The 22,822-nt window shown below is 39.4% G+C and overlaps 1 protein-coding gene across 1 annotated transcript in view; it reads right to left on the reverse strand.

The window, feature by feature from the left end:
• Positions 1 to 22,822, reverse strand: part of LOC131987059 (protein diaphanous homolog 3-like) — a 181,712-nt gene that overhangs the window by 76,929 nt on the left and 81,961 nt on the right. Inside the window, exons 21-24 of the mRNA XM_059352207.1 lie at positions 18,078 to 18,317; positions 14,742 to 14,871; positions 7,036 to 7,160; positions 2,038 to 2,202 (exon numbers count right to left, since the gene is read on the reverse strand). Of these exons, the coding sequence (XP_059208190.1) occupies positions 2,038 to 2,202; positions 7,036 to 7,160; positions 14,742 to 14,871; positions 18,078 to 18,317 (660 nt within the window). The remainder of the gene's footprint in view (positions 1 to 2,037; positions 2,203 to 7,035; positions 7,161 to 14,741; positions 14,872 to 18,077; positions 18,318 to 22,822) is intronic.

The raw sequence follows: 22,822 nt of genomic DNA on the forward strand, positions 1-22,822 counted from the left end.
CTTGTGCCAGCGTTTTCTTCTGTGCCACCTGGAGAATTATAGTCGCCGCAATCAAGTGTGTTACTTAAAGACGCATAAAAAATAAAAATAAATTTAAAAAATATATATATATATGTTTATAATAAATTGTATTGTATGAATAACTTTAATTTTAAAATGTATTATCTTATTTTCAATAGTATGACATGTCCCAAAATTGGCCCTTTTTGACACTGCTGCATAAGATTCCAGTTTCAGGTCGGGCTGTGGATGTGGTGTAGTGTTGGCCGACAGAACTAATTGGTAATCTGTGCAGGTAATATTGCATGTTAAAGTGCCGGGGAAGAAGTTGTCACGACTCTCCGAAAACCATGATTTGGTTAGACTTATGATTGAATTTAGCTTTATGGGTTCTTTCCAGCAATAAAGGCTATGCCATAGTTGGGATACCGAATCAGAGAGGCAAGTCTGTTTTCTTGAAGATATTAACATATACTCTCTTTACTGTACTTACAAATAACAGAAGTCTGGATAGTTAGCATAGTTATTGTAGTGATTCAGCATCTAAGGTCGCTTTCACATATACGGTCTGGTGGACTCGGTGCAGATCAGTGGTGAAGTTGCAACATCAAGTGCACCAAGCATTGCAAACAAATGTAACACTGTTAACGCTGTCCCTCATCAATTGGAAAGAATATGTGAGAAAAAAAGAGATGCCACTTTTTCGAAGCAAGCCGCAGACTTTACTGTACTGTCAAAAACACATTAATCAAGCCTGCTACTACATTGCCTGGTTCTCACCTGCAGCGAACCAGACTCTGGTGCACTTGGAAGTGAACCCAACCCCAAATTTTTCGGTGGACCAGAGTTCGATTCTTTGGTTTGCACGGTTTAGTCTGAGTTTGTTTAAGCATTCACAATAGCAAAAACCAAACAGACTATCCGACAAAACGCACCAGAGTTCTTTTCAAGCCGACCGAACAGCTCAGGTGTGAAAGCATCCTAAAAGGTTTACGAAAACATGGTTACTCTGTATCTCAGCAATGATGTTAAAAGTCTCTTGTCATACTTAGTGAGTATACAGAGTGCATGGAATGTCTACATCAGGTGCACAACAACTACTCTTGCAGAAAAACACACAAATGTACAGAGAAAGCTTTGGAGTACAGAAAAATCTAAAGCATATCTAATGAATGTGCAGGAAAAAAGGCAAAGAGGCATGAAATCCATTTGTGTGTGTGAGGTAAATGTTAAGTTGGGGGCAGGGCAGGAACTTTAGTAGGCTAATTAGCTACTATTATCTGTCGCACCCAGTGGCCTGTGCCACTAATCCCGCTGATTAAACACAGTGGGTCTTCACAGCTCCACAGCTCACAGTAGCGCCAGACTGATAAGGCCACAGAGCTCAGTGATGACATAAATGTCTAAGTGAGACTGGACTACACAGGACTGGCACTGTTCTGCTTTCCATTATACCGCAGGCCACAACACAAAAAGGGAGTTGGGGTTCTGGCTTGATGTAGCCAATAACAAAAAAATAGTAAAAGTTTTAACTTTAACTTGTTAATGATTTGAATGCTGCAAAAGCCAACAAATTAACTAGTTTCTGGTAGAAAAATAAATAAATAAAGCACACTGTGTTATTAAAGCTGCAATACATATAATTCTCGTTATATCAAAATGTAATCAAGTACTTCCTGTAATGCAAAACAAATCCTTGTACTGCCAATTCCACTGAAAATCAGCTCATCAACCATCATTTCCAATTACACGTTTTTTAGATCACATTTCAATTAAATGTTGGGTTCAAACATTTTTTCCTCAGCACTGACATCCATACCATGATAATATGAAGTCTAGTTTATTAATATACAGCATCTTTTGGTTTTATGCCTTGAGAACTGTCTTTTACATTTTCAAATACTTCTTTAAAAAGATACATGAAAGCTATCGATTTTCAATGTCAAAACAAAATTGTGACAAGCCTATTTTTTTTTCACAATGTCATGCTTTTGTTTCCATGCTACTATGGGTCAATCAACAGTACAGTATACTCACAGTGAACATGGCACGGAAGTTGCTGAGGTCAGTGAACAGCTCCTCCACAGAGGTCTTCTTGGGATCCACGGCAAAGTACTCCAGCATGTTCTGATAAAGCGTCTCCATATTGCTGTGCATTATCACCAGCTTGCCATACTGCTCCCTGGCAACATTACTGAAGCTGTGAGGACTAGAGTCAAGGTCGCAAACACATCCATCACCCATTAGGTGATAATTAAATGTTATAGCAAGTATACATATGCCCTATTTGACAGCAATACAGGAAGTGTAGAAAATAGCATTCACATGTGTTGCTGTGAGGATCTGAAGCTGGAAAACAGATTCTCAGTGGTAAACTGTGTTGTTGGCATGGGGAGCTCTGATACTGTCAGTCAGGTTACTTCTACAGTGTGTTCACTGCTATGACCCCCTGCAGCCTCTAGCATCTGTGGCTCGTGTATGGCTGCTGGCAAAGTGTGTGGGTTTATCTGACATGCACAATATTAAACACAATTGCAAACACAAATAAAAAATAAAAAACTGAATATATTCTACTCTGAAAACAAGTAGCCCAAAATCCACACTTGGGCAGAGTTTACTGCACTCATAGTTCAAATTAGCCTCACCCACCTCTGCTACTTTAAAGCCCATCAGATTATAATTTACTGAAAAAACTTTCAGAAATCTTTGCACTTATTTCACAGTCAATGTAAACACAGCCGATAACTACACATTACTGTTGAGCTGTGCTCACAGCACTAGTTCTGTGCCAAATGCTGCAGCAAACTATCTAAGTCTGCTTATGCTTTTAAAGCAGAGTAACACAAAATATTGCTTTTTTTCTCACTGTGCAACCAACGACATGCCCTTGCACCTCAAAATGCCCCCACAATAGCGGCAAGAGCTGGTCCTCACATACGTGTATATATCCTTCAACACACAGACATCTTCTTAAGCAAAAATATTACTCAATTTAAGAAGAACTGTGCAGTAGTCTGCGCCCAAAATGACTAGCACAGACGATTGAAGTGCATTAAAAGGTCTTCCTGGTTAAACTTAGAAAAGCAAAGGACAGCTCTGCTATGTTGGTGCAGTCGCGGATATGTGTGGATGAGGACAAATAAGTAATGGTTGTGTCAACATGAGCTGGAGAGGTGTCAGTGTCAGAGCAAAGTGAGTGGGAAAGCGAGAGCACAAATACACATCCTGCCTACTATGAGGGCATACCCTTAAGAAAGTCCACTGTAAGTCACCATGCACATAATCCTCTATGTGAAAATCTAGCAGGCAAGATGTTTGAAATTAAATGCATTGATACATATATTTTTATATTTTAGCTCTTTGGGGGTTTTATGTTGCTATTTCCAAAAGCATGCAAGGACCTTGTTTAATACAAAAGTGTTTGATGTATGAGAAAATAAAACCTGGGTTTGGGTTAGAATTAGTTTGAACCAATCTGCTTCTTTTTAAATAGTCAAGGTAACTTTCTGTGAAAATCAATAAAAAAGAAAAAGAAAATGATGTGTCCCTTACCAGCAGGCCTGCTAATGACCCCAAAAACCTTGTCTCATGGCGGATAAAAGGCAAAAGTGTCTGTGTGTGTGGTATCACAATGATGTGGGCTGCTATTGTGGCCCTTCATTATAGCTCAATTGATGGACCTATTTGACACCTGGCCTCGGTTGAATCTGGCTGGGGATGGGACCACCTATTCACAGCTGGGTAAATGCTGTTCAATAGGCACTGTTCCCAGATTAACTTGTCAGGAATATCTCTCCAAGCAAGGAGCTGGGGGAAAGAGGTATGAGGAAAGCCTGAGCAGGTGATGGAAAGCAAGAGGGAGAAAAGAAGAAATAGCCGAGAGCCATGGTTGATAAGTATCATGGGGTGCAAAATATTTCTCCTCCTCCTGTTCCCGCTTTCCTGACTTCTTACCTATTCGGGAGAATTCAGTGGTTCACTGCAGCTCATTCTAAGAAATCTCTGTTCACTCTCGCGTTCTTACTGATCCTTTACTCTTTTCGCCCCCATCTATTCAATCCTATTTTCTTCTCCCATTTTTCATCTGCTCATTCTCCTTCTGTTTCTCTTATGTTCTAATGTGCCACCTTTACAAGCTTGGCTCACATTCAGAAGTGTAACACTAGACCAATAACACAGTGGCTGTATACTCGAGTGGCGCATGAAGTGATAATGGAATTTTCAATGTCACCAATGTGACACTCCAGGCTTCTCGTGTTAGCTGCTGACTGACTGTTCTGCCGGTTGGAATAATGACCATCACCAACATACTTTATCAACTGCAGGTGAAGCCACCATATGTACATTTTTCACATGATTGCATCGTATTAAAAGAGGTTTCTTGAGGATTTCGCCAAGGAACTTCAAGAATAAAAGAACAAACCTCTTTGTCTTTGATCTGGTACCTTTAGATATCACAGGACCTGGATGAGTGGGAATCTTCAAAGATATGACTGTCTAATGCTCAGTAATGGTCAGTATTTTTTAATGTGATATTGGAAAATGGCCCAGTCAAAATTCACTTTAAAGAGCGTGATTATACAATTATGGCTTGCCTTTATTGATTAAAAAAAAAAATATATATATGATTAATTATTATTCTGAACCAGCTTCCTGCATTAGAGTTAGAAACATCGCTTTTGAGGGAATAACCTGTTTTTGTTTTGTTTTGCTTCCTAAAACCGTTTTGTTCAACAAAAAAATAATAAATAATTCTTTACAATACAAAATAATTATGTAAATAATTAATGTCATTTAAAGGTGCATAAACTGAGCTAGTGCAAATCTGAATGGCAAAGTTCTGATCCTATCAAATTACAATAATTCTTCCCAGCCCTTATATTCTATTTCCATTGCACGGTTGACTTGAACCCATTTATTTTTGATACCAGATTTTTTTCTCTATTCCATTTTCCACTGCAGATAGTACCAACTCAGTGTAGGCAGGACTCTCAGCTGAAGGCCATAGCGACGCCACATGAAACTGCCATGACATTATCTTCAACGTGACACTGATTTATTCCAAACAAAGGATTGTCAGCACTTCTTCAATTGTACCATGTAGTGGATGTAGTATAATTATACAAGCTGACATTTTTTAAAAATCTGTGTCAAAATGTAAAAAAATTGCCGCAACTTGGCTGTTTAAAAATGGCGAGTTTGTGCAGGATTTCCTGTGTCATTATAGTGACGGTTCTCTCCGACCAATCAGTCATCTGCAGTGTTTGAACATTACCTTCTAGTATCGACTCAGCTCACTTTAAACCTCAACAAAGCCGGAACCACAAGAAGGTACCAGGTACTATCCTTTTGCTAATCGAAAACCAAAAAAAAAGAGCAAGTTGGGTTGAGTAGAGCTATACCATACCATGCAGTGGAAATGCAGCATTAGTGAGAGTGTTGAGGTGACATTTCCTGAAAAGTAGAGCCTTGACGGCCAGTTTTTTAATTTAACTAGAGGCTTACAGTAACATTTCAGATTTCATTTTCAAGTTTGATGGAATTTTTAATCAGTGTTGCTAAAATAAGACATTTTGTGCAAGGCACCTGGAATTGGAAAGCGAGGCAGTGAAAGACAGAGCTGTCAAATCCATTCTCAGTGAACCTTTCTGTGTTGCACTCAAGTTCTCTGCTAACTACTGCAGCACAAGCCATCAGTGCCCAGGCCCCAAGGCTATCGATCAAAACTACATGAAGGAGGCAAGGTACAGGGTGTATTATTGAACACACACTTACACACCTGGACTGAGACACGTCTGTCAACCTGATCCACAGGAACTACCTCAAAGGACAGTGAATAATTAACACTACTGCCAAACAGATGTGGACAGCTGTCAAAAATGCACCTGCATATCAAAAGAGGACTGAAATGTCAAAGAGATATTGTGTATTTATGCGTTTGTGAATTAGCACTTGTGTTTAATGATCATACACTGACACTGAATAAAATATATTAAAACACTCTTGTTCTGTCTCCTGGAACACTCAATCATGAGTAACATTGTGAAAGAGAAAGAGAGTGACGGAGATACAGGATGCTCTGTCCCAATTCTCTCTCTCTCCCCTTCATTTTGACGATGTCCTCACTGTGAAGTACTGAGAGAGAATACTTATACAAAAACCTCTCCATCGAATAGGATGCCACTCATTACTTGTGCACATGTCACCAATTAACCATCTCCATTAACCAAACCAAGACAGCTGATCTGCAGCGCTTATGTGTAGGAATATGGAAGTTCTACGATTGACTAAAAGAAGTGCCAAATGAAAAGGCTGTGGATAGCAACATTAGATACATAAAAGGGTACCGGTATATATAACATTTTAAGGGTGAGCCTATGTTTAGATGACTAAAATACGTTATGTGACAGTCTTGGTCTGAGGTCTGTTTTCTGCCTCGAGCGCACTTCTAGATCTCTAAACTTGGAATGCACCATCATCAACTGCAGGTAATAATTTGACTGTGGGAAAGCACCTCATACAACCCCACTTAAAAAAAACCCTGAAATATCCCTTTAACTATTACTATAAGTTGATTTATATTACTAATATCTACATAAAATCGCATAAAGCAGGGAAATTTGTATACTCCGGTGTTGATAAAAATATTATATAGTTGAAAAATCTTCTTTTACGGTTCATTTTGAACAGATAAAAAATGTAGGATCAATTTGAGATTAACTAATGATGATGATTCATCTGAATTTTTATATTTTAATTAATTTAAAAGTGTAAGTAAAAGGTAAAGGAAATGTGTTTACCTGGGCATTTTATCAACCAAATCTTCCTTCCTCTTTGCACCACAACTTCTGAAGTTATACCTGAAGTTATGAAAACTTGCTAATCTGTCAGACGATGCAGCACCACAGTGAAAACACGTAAATGAACCAGTTCAAGACGCATTCTTCAAATTTAGCTCAGTTTGATACATTAGGGTAAACTCATTGAATAATGCCTTGAACTGGTGTGTGAATGCGTGCGTGTGTAAAAGGATATAGCCATTTTAGTGAGGAACATGTCGTTGGGGTCATCGGGGGAGGAGAAAGTCTCCAGGTCTCTCTCCAGCTGCAGCAGCTGCCTCTCCATCTGCCTGAGGCTCTTTTCCAGATTCTCTGCAGACACTGACACACACACACCCACCCACGTAGAGCGCACACACACACATTCGTAACACCACACAAACACACCCACGTGCCACATAAATGTGAAAGAAAGAAGCAGAGAGAGGACAACTCAATTACAGGTGCAATCAAATGCATTATTATTTTGAGGCTCTGAAAGAATCAGAAAAAAAACAACATACACAAAAAAAATAACAGGGAAAATGAAAGACAAGCCAGCTCAATTGCAAAGCATGGTTGGTGTGGGTTCACACTGTGCCAGAAACACCATGGGAATAAACAATGATTGAAGAAAAAAAATAAACATCTATTGAAGGTACGTACAATACATAGCTTTCTCCTATTCGGTTTGCCTCTTATATGCTCAGGTGTATGTCGTAAACAATTAAATTAGTATAAGAATGCAATGCCCTTTCTGACACACATACTGTAGAGAAAGCAAATGCCTGCTGTGCTTTCTCACACATTTAAACTAGATGTGTGGCTTTCCAGTAACACAAACAGTAACAGATTAAAGTAGTAGGAAGGCTGTTGAAGAGGAATTTTTTCTACGCCCGTCAGCCTTTTGTCTTTAGTCTTATCAACAGGTGCACGGATCATGCAGGTGGGAGAGCAGGGGGAACACTGAGCCTAACTTTCTGTTAAGTTGGTCATGGCTGACACTTTAAGCTAGTCACTGAATATAGCATATGGCTTAAATTACCCTGATTAGACCCTGCTTGACAAAAAGGCATAAGCTGCTTATTTTTAAGTAGTTTCAAATGTCCCTTGATCCTAATACATGCTTTGCGAAATGGAAAAAAAAGAAAGCGAGAACTTCAATGTGGCTAAGCTTCTCACTGAATTTAGAGCATAAACCCCATTTATTGATGGGAACATACTGTCTTGGAAACACACACACACTTGTTCAATCTGACATCTTAACTACAAAAATTCTAACCACTGTAGCTGAAGATGAAGTACAGTTTCTCTTTAAAAACTTTAATGGAGTGTGAGTACGGTCTTTTCACTGGAGGTAAAAGGGGACATGTACGTACAAAACTACCCATTCATTCAGCTCATGATTCAGTCACTCATGATTTAAAAATCTTGTCACAGAGGACTTTGTGACCAATGGTGTCTCAATCAGAGCAGAATTCACAGACAACTGTTCTGCACTGACTGGCTGCTACATTGATTTTTTTTTTGGTAAGAAATGGCTCTGCCAATCTGAACAGTAAAAAGGAAAAAAAGGGTATTTAAGTAGGGGTTAGCCAGAGGAAGATTTTAAGAAAAAGAATAAAAGCAATTGGGAAGAGCGCATCCAGTTAAGCAACGCACAAGCCAATGTTGGAGCTAGATGTAGAGTCATGTGTTGTTCACTGGGTTAATGTTCATTACTTCAGAATCAAGTCTGTAAGGTATTTCCATCGTTTGTGCATCAAGGCAAAAACCACCTGAAGGGAGTGTAAAAACTTTTTGCTCAATTGCGAAAATGTATCGAATTTTGATGTTTCCATTCAGCTTTTCTAATGCTAAGACTTTAAAATATGCATAAAAATAAGTCAATATAAAAACACTTGTGTGCCACTATTGTGCTACTCAGTTATTATGTGGATTTTGGAATGGGCAGTAATGTGTCCTAAATGAAAATAACATTGAAGTGCTAGTTGGAATTTGAAAGTAAAAAATGTAAATATTATTTTGTATTTATCATGTGTTTTCCTAATTTCTTTAAAACAATATTGTATATTTTAAAAAAGACAGAATGCAACTGCATTACATTCAGATATCTTCATTATCGGCGTTGACGACAAAAGGTGCAGAAGGACTGTAATATTGTCCAACAGTTACGTCTTTTCTTGCCTCTCAGGTCCAGTTTTATTGTGCTATAGGTGAATGTGAATGTGAAGTAGTTACAGCAAGCGTGTTCTTATGTGACTATGTGTTAAGTACTTTATGCTGCAATTATGACCAGGTCCCTCTTGTAAAAGAGATAATGTATCTCAAAAGATTTCCTGGTTAGATAAAGTGTTTAATTTATTTATGTAATATTGTACAAGGAGGCTTTGTAAAGAAACTAAATGCAGATGTCTTTCCTTTTAGCAAACTAGGTGCTGTAATAAAATCAAAGTCACACATCAGCAGCTCTCCAAAAACTGCAGCCTCTGTTGGTTTTTAGAGATTCTATATATAATATAAAATTCCTGTTCACATGTTAGTTCACTGTCAGGAAATGGAAATATACAACCTCCATGCCCTTCTGCCTCCCAGCTTAAAGGTTAATGGCCTCTTAACAGAAACACTTTGGATTCTGTCAACACTCAATAACACACTAAATAATCAATGATTTCCATACATTTGAGCAATGCCCAATATGAAAATTGTCCAAAAGGCATTTTAGTAAACAATCACAAACTGACACTTCACCTGCTCCATCAATTCCATTTAAATCGGTTTCTCTTTTTTTCATGAAAGCTTTTTGCATAACCAAGCAACCAAAATCTGCTGAATGAGGTGTGGGCAGCGTGCAGGAGTGGAAGGAGGCCAGGCTGGCAGTCTGTTAATAGAAATGATTAAAGCCCAGTGATGCACTGACTGAGAAAAGAGCAAGGGAACGACGAGGCAGAAAGCACAACAGTGAGGGATCTCCTCTTTTCTTAGCTTCACAATCCAAGCTGCAGGTTTCCTCCATAAAAAAAATAACAGAGAAAATGAAAGACAAGCCAGCACCCACAGGAGGAGGGGCATATGATGAAGAACAGGTAACTCAGGCATATGCTTCAGGAGAAAAATCTGCCTGGGACTGATCAGGAGTGCGAGTAAGGCAGCTGGGATGTTTTGTTAAACACACAGAAATGTGTGTTCAATCAAATCAAAGCAGATGAGACTGATGTTCTGTATAAGCACACATCTGTCACATACAACTTAGGAATTGTGAAATAATTGCTCCGTGGTAGGGTGACAAGCACGCGTGGAGACAAAACATATAACGGTGTTTCCATTCCATTCTTCTTTGTCCTCTCTGGCCACCCTGCTCTCACTTTCTCTTTCTGTGTGTTAAAGCGTGAGTGAGTTTTATGAGCAGTGGGGCCTGAATGCCTCTGTGGTCCAGAGGGGTTGCAGACAGATATAGGATGTTTTAGAATAATAATAATTGGAATATTTGTAGAGGTCAAATCCCCCATTGACATCCTTTTATTACTCTGCCAACCTGCTGTGCTATAAATGAGAGTGAGTAGAGTACACAACCCTGCTTACTCGCTCGCAAACAGCCCCCGTACACACAATAGCTCCACTATAGATCATTCTTTGATGTATGGAAATTAAGAGGCTGGAAAAACGCAGGTCTTCCTTATGAGGCCAAGGCCTGAGAGACAAGTATGACTAGACTGATGGTGCCAGAGCCTGGGAGCTGGAGACTCATAATACAGGAAGTCCTAGTGCACACTCACACACGACATACAAAAAGAGCATGAATGTCACTGAGCTGCAAGTTGCCGTGTGGACTGCTCATTCTATATACTTTCAGCCTGAGGCTCGTCATTCAGACTGCATGTGGCAAAACAAAGCTTGAAGTGCATATTAAAGAAACATCTCAATATAGTTGATTCCTCACATTACTCCTTAATGACTCCTCAGGGCCACACGCCTCACACAGAGAGCAAACCAAGGCAGCTTTTCTGTCTTTGCAGGAAGAAAAAAAAAGTTTACACACGTCTATTTAGAATCACGCCTAGTTTTCCCCAGTAAGCAGAGTTTCTGCTGCTGAAACGCCGTATTTGAAGAGAAACGAGCTGAAGTAGCCTGATTGAGCACATTAATATGTCTCCGTGTTTGTCTGATTTCAACATCAAGTTCAGCACCAAGTACCGCGCAACAAACCACCCTAATTGCCCAAACCTGACTAGTGTGTACTGTGTGTATGTGTGCGTGTGTTTGTGATGAAGGACAAAAGCAATAGTAATAGGGGAGAAAAGGGACGGGGAGCAAGATTGATAGACCCTAAAACCAGACAGAGACACAGACAAGAAAGATAGACGGAAACAGACAGACACAGAGAGATATTGACAGACATAAATAGATACATAGATAGATACATAGAAAATGACATAGAGAAGCTGCACACAAGGACTGCTTCTCTCTGTCGGGAGAAATAATGATTGTAGTGCTGAAAAGAAGACAGAGGGGCAGAAATAAGAAGACAGGCACAAAGGAAGCCTGAATAAGCTGCAGTTTTGCTTCCATGAGAGACGGGATTGGCAATGGGGGAAAACGAAGACACACAGTCAAAAGACAGCAGCTTTTGCAACAGAAGCGCAAATCATTACTGCTACCTCTATCCAACCTTGTTTTCATGCTCAAGTAAGCTCTTTGGTTAGTGTCTATGAATGTAATGCTGCCTTTTACTGTGTCTTCAGGCCTCCCGAATGGCTGTCAGAGCTGATGAAAAGGAAGCCAGTCAAGAGCATGGTTTACAAAGACGAAATGGGATTTGTGTGTCTGAATACTTGATATGGAGAGATGAGACATTTAGTGTATGCATCTCATAATGGTACAGACACACAGAGAAAGACACTGACTGAGATGGAACACCACATCTATGTGGATGCAAATATATACTCAGCTTGAGGTAAGGAGGTGGACAGAGCTTGGAGAGAGATCCAAGGAGTGTGCTCCCCCATTGATCTCGCCCTTGTACTTATGAGTCTTGGCCAAGGGCTTGTGGACACGCAGCATGTTGGGGGAGAAATGAAACACTCAACAGGAGCATCGTTATCCACAGATTATTAAAGCCCCAACAAAACCGGGAGGGGTCCTTACGAGGAAGAGTCTAAACAATAAAGTCACATATTTCATCCTCACTCTGTTTTCTCCTCCTCACCCTTTCCTTCACTCTCTCCTGCTGGGAATGGAGCAGTGGGTAAAATCTTCTTTAGAGCAACAGGAAACACGCTGTGACAATATGGCCGCACACGTAATTGCAAACACATACACACATATACACTGTAGACAGACTGCTGCTCTCTTCCTCCTGAGAACTGCCTATAGCAATATGAACAAAGAACACAACTCAGCCTCCTCTGTCCACCTATCCCTGCTTGCCTGTGACCTTTACCACACTCAAGAAACACTGGCCAAACTCATGCCTGCATGTCAAATAAACAGAAAACGGTCGATTTGTGCAACAAAGAAACTTTAACTACTTTTAAAACAGTCTATTGTTCTTCATCTAAGCGGGAGACGTGACCTGAAGGATTCTCTTGTAAAGTAAACCTATAACTCTTGTAAATGCTCTACAGCAAAAGATTAATGTAAGTATCAAACAGCAGTGCAGATGAGCAGAGCGTAGCATAGATCAAACAGTAAACTGGAAAAATACAATGCATGTTTACAGAATCAACAAGCATCTAATTCCAGAATAATCCCCAGAGAGTTACCAAAGTAGAAAGGTAAAGTTAAGCTCAAAGTAAAACAAAGGAATAAAGAAGAAAAATGCTCCATTTCTGTCGAGGTTGTTGTCTGTTTATGCATTAAGCTTTCCAAAGAACATCCTGTAACATCTTTTGCTAGATGTCTCCTTATTGCTCAAATACAGCCAAAACAAGTATGTGTAGAAAAACAAAATCTAATCTTGTGGTTTACAATTTGTGTTAATAGAATAAATTGGGGTGTCAATGGTCTTTTGTTGAAGTTCGGTCCTGTCTGTCACAGTCTTGTGAATGCAGTATTATGTGCTTCAGAGGCATGGCTGTGCAGACATATTCCATATATTCCATACTTTTAAGAACATTTTTGGGGGGATTAATAATGTCTGCATTTCTGTATGTTCATTCTAAAGAAAGCAAAGAATGTCCAAGTTTTTGCGCCTCTCAGGGGCAAGAGGACAGATGTAATTATTTCATTTGGGTTCAAATGTGTGAAGCATTTGTATTCATTTTCTAAGTTTATGAACAAAGTCAGTTGTCAGCAAAGCATAGAGTGTTCTTTATTGATCTTGAACCCAGACTTTTTTTTTCTCAGGTTTTTTAAATTTGCATTTGGAGAATCATTAAACCCCTAGAATTCTATGTAAAATGACTGAATCTTCTTGTCATGTTGGACTGTTTGGGTGCAGTGATCTGGGACCCCTTCTCTCCCATAAGATTACAGTGCAGAAGCTCATAATAATAATAATAATAATAAATAAAATAACATTTATATACTGTTAAGCACTTTTCAAGACACTCAAAGACGCTTAACAGGGAATTAATAAATAAAAGATAAAAGGAAAAAAGAAAAAAGTCAGTGCTTGTAGGTAAAAGTTCTTTGTTTTGTCTGGAGGCTGATGGATCTCAAGGGTTAAACTCAACTGAATGGAAATGGTACTGTGTTAACATATGATAAGGTTCAAGATATCAGTAGTTTAAATGTCTGGACAACCCACACAGCTCATTATTTTTTCATTAGGCTCACCTTTCCCATCAATTACCACTGCCATTATCCATACCATCAGTATTGTTTATGTCAGGCAGTATCGCTTAATGGCCACCATCAAACAAGAGACCAAAGTGTTCTTTCTAAACATATGAATTATTATTCAGTATTCAGTTTTAATAGCATACCCTCAGTTGCCTAAAGAAAAGATGACATAACAAGCTTATTTAACTCAAAGCTAAAGAGACCTGCTTTTCAGAGTTCCAGACAGCTAAGAGCTTGTCACAGAGAGCTGCAGAACAGAGACAGGGGGAAAAAAGCGTCTTGTTGTATGCCTTTTGTTTGCTCAAAGAATAGTCCAACTACTTTATTACTAATTTAGCATTTGTAAGACCAGCTGGCAAAGTCATGCTGGTGAACATCGCCAGGGATGTTGATTTGAAGGCGAGTGGATGAAACTCTCTGTGTACTGGTGGAACTAAAGAAAAAGTTTTCAATTGTTTGTTTGTTTTTTGCGCCAATGACCCATTACGAGATTGAAAATATACTTGGGACTCCCTCATGTATGTCCCTTGGAATAATTACTTTTTTTTTTTACACTTCTGTAGACTTGGTTATATGAAAAAACAACAGAAGGGAAATTAAATAGAAATATATCAGACATGTATTAAACCTATCTGCAGATTCAAAGAGTTAAAGATTTGTTGGATTAGAAAGTGAAATATGAACAATCATATGTTACATATTATTCATTAATCATTGAACAATGGAACTTTTTGTGAAAAAAAAAAAAAGTACAATCTTGAAAAGTTTTCACGTATGCCCTGGCAGGGTGCCACGGACCCCGCTGAGCTGAAAAGACCTTATGTTGACACCAGCAGGAAACTAAAATAACAGCAATAATCACACTGTGATATAGCCTCAGAGAAAGAAGAGGTAGATCCGGTGCTAAAACTCTCAAGTAGCAATGTGGTTGTTACCTGCTAATTAGAGTAGTGATCCATGCATGCTTAAAATGAGTCAAAAACAAATGATGCGTAGTGCCGAGATGCAGGTAAACAGCAAAGTTGTTTGTTTCCTGTCAGGTCATAATGAGTCTGTCTATTTTTATAAGACCTATAGGATGTTATGTTAATGTGTGCATGTGTGTGGAGGTTTATCCATATGAGTAATAAAGTATATTACCTCTGCTAGCTCGGTCCACGTGCTCCAGATCTTCAACAAACTTGATCACATCTGGAAATTCCTCCTCACATACTTGCGCCAGGAAATGTAGTAATGTGGACTTTTGATCCGCTGATTTTGTGTCCTTTAGCTGTAGAGAAAAACATAAACAAACGTGAAAAGAAAGCCAAAAAATATGCATTTTATTAGAGAAGTTTATTAATTCCTTTTGTGTCACTTTTAACAAATACTTTCTAACGATTTGGTGATAAAGCTGCTCTGTTCATGGACATGCTGATTGCATATCTGATAGGCACAAAGTGGTTCCTTAAACTTTCCTTGTTAGTTAAAAGGTCACAAGCCAAACCAAACCTGATAAGTAGTAGAGGTGGTTTGATAGGTTGATTGACAGCAGAGTGCCAGTGTTACACCGTAGGAAAACGAGAGACAAATTAAAGAAACATGGGCTGTAGCCACCAGACAACGAGTCGTTGTTGCTATTGAAGAGTAAAGAGCACACCAGCATCTAACTGGACCCCAGTGACATTTGCAGGTACGTCTACACGCTGCTTAATGTGCTGCAGCTGAGCAGCTAAATAGCGATCTCGCCTCCAAACTGACATTAGCAGTGCACTCTTCCCCGGGGATGGTTTGTTTGGTAGCTCGTTCAGCAAGCGAAGGTGCAGGATTAAGACGCGTGTTCATGTTTGTGAGTTAGATAAGACGGAGACTTTAGCAGGAGAGCTAACGTGGGTTGTTGTTTAAAGTCTATGGTTATTATATTGTGTTGCAGCTGGCTGTCTGGCTCAGTGCAACGGTCTGCTCTGCCTTTGACAGAACACTGACATTCCTGTATCCAAGCTTTGATTGGCTGTACTGACTGAGGTCATAATTACATTCCTCCCTTTTAGTTCCTGATTTTAGTTCTCAAAGAACACAGGGCAAATGATTTACAGAGCAGGTATCTATGCTGTGGCAGAGGAAAAGAGCAATTTAATTTCAGTTGGAAAGCTTCAGTAGAGAATTAATAAGAAATGTTGTTGTAACCACTCATATCTACATCGTCCTTCATTCAGCTACCACAAGCCCTTTCAGTGGCTTGATATAGGCTGTGTGTTGACAGTGCTACAGAGAATTTCATGTCATGTGCTCGGGGAGCAGACGCATATTCACAATGCGATGACCTCCCTGTGCTTTGTGCCTCTCCCTCCCCCCCTGCACGTAACAATTTTTCAATTTCTCTGATAAATTTCCATCATCGCTCTTTTGCAGTCTAATTCCAAGATGTCTCTCAGTATCCCTGCCAAACATCCCTCCTGTGGAGTGCGTTGCTGTGTATCTCTCTAGGTGATCTATTGGTAGACAGCAGTGTACTCAGCCCTGCTGGGTTTAATCATGTTTGTATTATCTCCTCTAATCAAACATTCTCATCTCCCTTTTCATTTCTGTTTTCCTATTTTTTTCAAAAGCTTCAAGTGCTCGCTCACAAAAGGTCCCTCTCTGAATTTAGATGGATGGTAATCATAGTTGACAATGTAAACATTTTGCTTTTTCCAGTTGGGCTGGGTGCAATTTTCCTGTGCTGTGGAGTGTGCCATGGAATTAAGTTGTCAAACTCAGGGGCAGGCACAAAGGTGATGTCTTCCTCTCTATATCCTGCCTCGACGGGAGACATTGACGCACACCTTGGTCCTACAACATGCCTGCGTGAAGATAAGCAAATAAACACACTGGCACGGCAGCGTGACAAATGCGATAAATACAAAACATATTCCATCACGACTTTTATTAATTGACTATATTATTGTCACGTTAATGAAACTAATCCATCATGTTTGTATGTATGAATCCATGTTTTTGTGCATGCACTGGTGTTTATAGAGCTAAAGCACCAAAGTCTAACAGGGCAGAGAAGGTGGCAGTGATAAATGGCTGCGATGGTTGTTACTGTGGAAACTGCAGTGAGTGTTCCAACAGCTGTAATGTAACCACTGAAGGAGTTGCCTACTCCAGGATTACACTCTGTTCTCACCATCACTGTCATACCGGAAAGCGTACTCTTCTGTCCTCTTGCCATATAAAAGCCAAAAGGTATATATGCTATGTCCCTGCTCCACAAAGCATGGATAGCCATGAAAGGTGTGAAAACTTTCAAGGGATAGTGAATGTAGCCTCAGATATCTATTCAGAGCAGGAGAATGAGAATGAAGTACTCCATGGGTTTGGCTGCTTTGACAGATGCCAGCAGATAGAAGGGGGAAAAAATCTTGTGGGACTGAAATTGTTCAATCCAATGAAAGTTTCAAACAAAAAGTCCAATCACAGCCACTTTAGATCAGTACACCGATATGGCTTAGCCAAGGTGACAAATGAAAAAAACACTCCATCAATACGCAGCCACACAAGTATAGATATGCACAAGTATATAATCATAGATGCTCAATGTAAGACAGACAGACAGACAGACAGACAGACAGACAGACAGGAAGAGACAGACATCCTGAATGCTGAATGTGACTTAAATAAAGTGTGCTTTATCTTCGAAATGTAAGTCTAAACACTATTGATTGCTTTGGACTAGGGCTTGTACTTATGACTCAAAATGGTAATACTACATCCATAATGTAAATTTCAGTCATGTAATCACTGCAGTAAGGAAGAAGACTCTGACAGGCCTTCTTCACAAAACAAATGTTCAGTATGTATTGGATTTACTGTGTTCATTGTAGTAGTTAAAGAGGGCCTATGATGCTTTTCCTTATTTTCTCTCCTATATATAATTTTACAATGTTCATATTTTACACGGCCAAAATTCCAAATAATGAGTATGTAACAGTAATCCTTGAGAGCAAAAGCCTCAGGTTATTTCAATCTCGGGGTCCATAGTTGGGGACAATTTCTCACATTTACATTCCTGCTAAAACTTGTTTGGTTGTATATCTTTTGTTTAAGAAGCTTTTACCTTTGGGTTCTATTTTTATGGTAAAAAGTGCTGCAATACTCCCTTAGTCATTCCCTAGGCTGCAGAGGAACAGAGACACGGTCCCAGAGGTGCTAACAAAACAAAACAGACCGGGCTCTTTTGGGAGCGGGCTTAAAGAGACAGGTGCAACAACAGAATGCCTTAGACAGAGAGGGAATAGAGGAAACACAAAGTACTAGTATAAACCTAAAGATTAGCACAATAGTGCCCCTTTAAAAAATACATTGCTGTAAAAACTTTGTAGAAAAGGTCTATGTCATGAGCTGTTTTCCCTTAACACGCATCATTCATGCTGAACCCCTGCCACCGGAGGGATTAAGGACTACATAGTGCATGTGAACAATTGATGATCAGGTCAGCGTTTTAACCCTCACCTTGCAGAGGGAACTGAGGTCGAAGCCATACGACTGGGCGTTTCGAGAGCCTGCGTTCATGTAATTCCCCAGCAGCAGCACCAGCTCCAGCAAGCGGCCAAAGGATCGGCTCTTCCTGACCTCATCACAAGCAGCGTTTACAGCCAGGATATCTGGACGCAGGTTGTTTACCTGCTCCTCAAACTGGAGCCGGAAGAGGATGTGACTGAGGCGAGGGCGCAGCCGCTTCACACTGCTCATCTGGGAGAAGAGACAAGAGATGGAGGAAAAAGAGAATTATGAAGAGAAAGCAATATTATAAAAAGGAGAATTATAGAAAAGGCATTAAAGCAACAGAGGAGAAGAGTGGGAGTAAGGGAAATGATGTCAAAAAAGAGAACAAAGTCAGAGAGCATAGTCGAACCTAAAATAACTACAATCACACTTTTGGCACACTCGCACATTCAGTCGATCTAATTTAAAAGACATTTATGCAACGGGCATGCTGGAAAGTGTTGCTAGGCAGTAGTAATAGATGCTGGCACTGATTTGATTTGGGACCCAGGTCTGGTAAGTTAATTGTAGAGTTAGTGTCCATATAGGGCAGGCAGCGGAGGGGGTGGAATATACAATAGGCTGCCTTGGATTACCACTCTCACACAATTAGAGAAAATTGGAAAATATTGCATTGGGCCCAGGGCCTGGCCACAACAGTGATTGTGTACGTGTGCGGGGTGATGGGGAGGGGCGCAGGTTCCAATTGTCTGTTTCACACAACAGCTGGCTGTGCGGTTTGATGTCCTCCATCAAGGGTTTAATTATAGCTACTGTAATGTTATCAAATGACTATTTCAGTCGGTGAGTGAGTGAGTGAGCATGTGCGTGTGTGTGTGTGTGTTTGTGTATATGTGCGCTGTGTGTATTTGTATGAGGAAAAAAGGAGGAGAGGAAACAAGCAGGAGAAGAATATAGCAAAATTGAAAAGTAGCAAGGTGCACAAAAACCAAACAAGATGCTGAAAAGGAGCTGTGAGATGGGCTAAAATTAATATAACAAGGATATTATAGTAGGGAGAACATAATCAGAGCAAGAAGAAAGAAAAAGCAAGTAAGTGCCTGTACGCATTCAAGAAAGTTGAATGCTTGCAGCCGTTAAAAGCAAAGGAGGGCATTGGGCAAAACTGAGCTGCTGAAGATATTATTATGAACATGAGGCGGGCGGGTTCGTTCATAACAAATGGACCGTAAAGAAGAAGTTATGGAAAATAAAGATTTAGTCATAAATGAATTCAGTGATGGATGGTGAGAGGGAAAAGACAGTTCTGTTTGTATACTGTAGATTTCTCTCATGATATCATAACAGTAAAATTAAAAATGATGCTCCATATAGTGTAAAAACAAATTAATGTGGGTAAATATTTTGGCAACTTGAAATGAATGCCTCTGTGGAGTGTCAACAACAATTTAAATCCTAGATGAAAGACTTGAATTCAAAGACATGCCAGACATCAGGACTGTGTGACTAAAGTTGAGCCAGCAGGAAGCACATGCTGGTAAACAGAGTGATTCCTTAGATTTAAGAGATTGACTTCTGTAAGTCATGAACTGCAACTGATGTACCGCAATAAAGTTAACTGGTGTAAAAGACACATTAAAATGTGCTTTTATTAGAAATGTAACGAGATGAGATGTAGCAAGACAGTTAATCTGCAATAGCAATATTTGACTATTCGAATGAAAAGACAAGAATGACTAGTGATACTTTTTTAAACAGGGGTCCTCTTTTGACTTCACTTGTTTGACGTCCTGTGTCACTTGGGTTAGTGGCTGTAACAAGGCGCAAAAACATGGCAGGTGACGATTTCTATGTCAACGATGCAGCCTGGTTCAAATCGGAGGTGTGGCAACATTTTTGCTTTTTTATTAGTGTAAAAGAGCAGGTGAGCGCTTCTAAGACACTTGTGGAATGTGCGGCTGTGCATCTGGTGAAATCAAAAGCATTATCGAGGCTGTGATCAGCTCCAGGGCCAAGTCAGATAATGAAATAGGTTAAGACAAAGAGGGCATGCTTTATGAATGTCCAAAAATCTAACCTACAGCCTAAAAATGGTGATATGCTGATATTTGTCAATTTCAAGCTAGAAACACGGACCAAGCCTTGGTTTGTTTATTTGTAGAGATTTCCTAATTTGTACTGTTGTACTGTTTAAATTCCTCCTTGATTTCAAATTTCTTTGAAAATTCTGTTTAAAGAAAGTTTTGATAATTGTTTTACTTTTACAAAAAAGGGAAACAAGGATTATTTTGCACAGATTATAACCTACCCTAACCCTACCATAAATTATTTAATGCAATAGGATTAGAGCTGGGTGATTAGAAGAAAACCACATTTTTGACCAGATACCTTAATATCAATTTTGTGACTCTATTGTAGGGTTGACAAAATATTTTTACACAATGGAATTATAGACAAATAATCACCAATAATGTCAATATAATTACTACTGTACGTGGGTAAAGGCAAATAATAGATCAGCTAGAATAGACTGGTTAGTTTAGAAAATGACGTCACTTATTTGCAGCCTTAAAAACCATAAAAAGACACTTGCCCCTTATCATGATATCACAAAAATCCAAGAGTCTCATATTACAATACTGATAAACTATAAATATTTGCCCAGCACTTTATGCAATCAGATGTATTCCTGCTACACACTCCTATACCCAAGGTGAAGTTCAAATCAAGTGGCAGGCCTGGAAAAAAGAACAGACAAAATGCATGTGCTGCACAATGGTAAATTAAAAATTCCCTTTGAACCTGAGCTTTTCTGATAGGTGAAAGCACACAGGCCTCCTTGGGCCCACGCAGGCACAGGAGCGAAACAACATTATATAAACACGCTCTTCTTTGTTCTATGTCTCCCTGATGATCTATACACAACAGCTGAGCATGCTCTATTTTTCACCCCCCACTCCCTCCCAATCAACCACACAGTCACTGCATTTTCATTCAGTGATAAGATTCTCTTTCATGGATGTTTACAAAACAGGTGGGTGCACGGGGCAAGAAGATTATTCTGTGTTTTGTCAGTAACTTGGTTGCTAGGCAGAAACACAAAAAACACAAAAAGCAAAAAGTGATGCACTCCTCATGCATAAATCTGAATAAACCCCCTTTGAAAAGTCTTTAAGAAAATGATGCAGACATAATTAGGCAGCAGTGCTGCTCTTTAATGTGCATAAATTAGTGGCAGTCTACAGGTGTCCTGTCTTTCTTCTTAAGGCTTAAAAGATAGAATTTTAAAAAGCGCAGGATTAGGATATCCATATGAAAGTGATCTGTTTATGTATGTGTGTTCGTAAGAAGGAGAAAGAAAGGGAGAAATGCATATATAAGACACGTTTATAAATAATCCAATTCTATAAAACTGTGTGCATAATTATGTTCTTTTGTTCTGTTAAACCACTTCATTCATAGCACAATGAATTTCAACTTGGTTGACACAAGAGTATGTTAGAGCACTTATATCAACAGAATTACAAAAAAATGCTATGATACATGTACATATTAGCGGTTTTCAGATTGCCATTTCAAGCTGCGATGTAGAACCTGATAATGTAAAAATTCCCGATAATGTAATAAAAATCTGCACTGGAGTCCATTGAAAATGTAATAAAACCTGATAATGTAATAAAGTGTATTTCCCAATAATGTAATACACTTTTTTTTTTACCAATAATGTAATAAAGTATAACATTAATGGGAGGTTATTACATTACGAGGTTAGCCTTCATTTCGTAAGTCCTGATAATGTAATACTTCCCAAATATTGTAATAATTTAACAGCAGACCACCCATTACTTGGGTTCAAGTGGTGATACTGTGTAGACAACTCTAGCTCAAGAGCTCTAGCGCCACCAACAGGTCAAAGTTGAACGTTTATTAACTTTTGACCTGTTCATCAGTTTTTCACAAACAAAGTATCCATGATTGCCATGCATTCAACAGCTTCTTGAAATCTAAAGGTGCTTGGTGTTACACTTTATTATATTATTGGTAAAAAGTGTATTACATTATTGGGAAATGCACTTTATTACATTATCGGGAAGTTATTACATTATCAGGTTTTATTACATTTTCAATGGACTCCAGTGCAGATTTTCATTACATTATCGGGGTTATTGCATTATCAGGAATTTATTACATTATCAGGTTCTACATGCGATATTTAAGCTTGTGACAATTTGCCTTCAGTCTGAACTGAACGTCCCACAGACATAATGGGGGGACCAAGTGACCCCGGCTCCGTACCGCCTTTGGAGGTATTAACAGAGGCGTACAATTGGTGAGACTGTTTTAGACAGGATCAATGTGAACGGGCAGCCGGCAAGACAGACAACATGTGACATACGTTGTTTGTTCTTAGGTAATAAGAAAGGAAGTGGAACATATCATGGGAAACACGCATCACACTTGAGTCCGACTGTAAACGAATCATGTTAAGCAAAATGCAGAACAACTCTGCTTGAGCATGTAGAATCTGTACAGCAGTTCTTCCACCATTATTGTTTTGAATGCACTTGCCGCTGCTGTCGCTTATTGTGCATATACTGCCCCTGCTCTGTTAAACAGCGCAACCGTCTCCTCCCACTTCGTTCCACGATGCCAGATTGCAATGTGGATGGACGGTAATATCACGCCATTGCAGAACGGGTATAAATGTCCTAAGGCATAATGATCGGAGAGCTCGTTACGGCACTTTTGCT

Source organism: Centropristis striata, chromosome 2 (genome assembly GCF_030273125.1).
Source record: "Centropristis striata isolate RG_2023a ecotype Rhode Island chromosome 2, C.striata_1.0, whole genome shotgun sequence".
NCBI lineage: Eukaryota > Metazoa > Chordata > Actinopteri > Perciformes > Serranidae > Centropristis > Centropristis striata.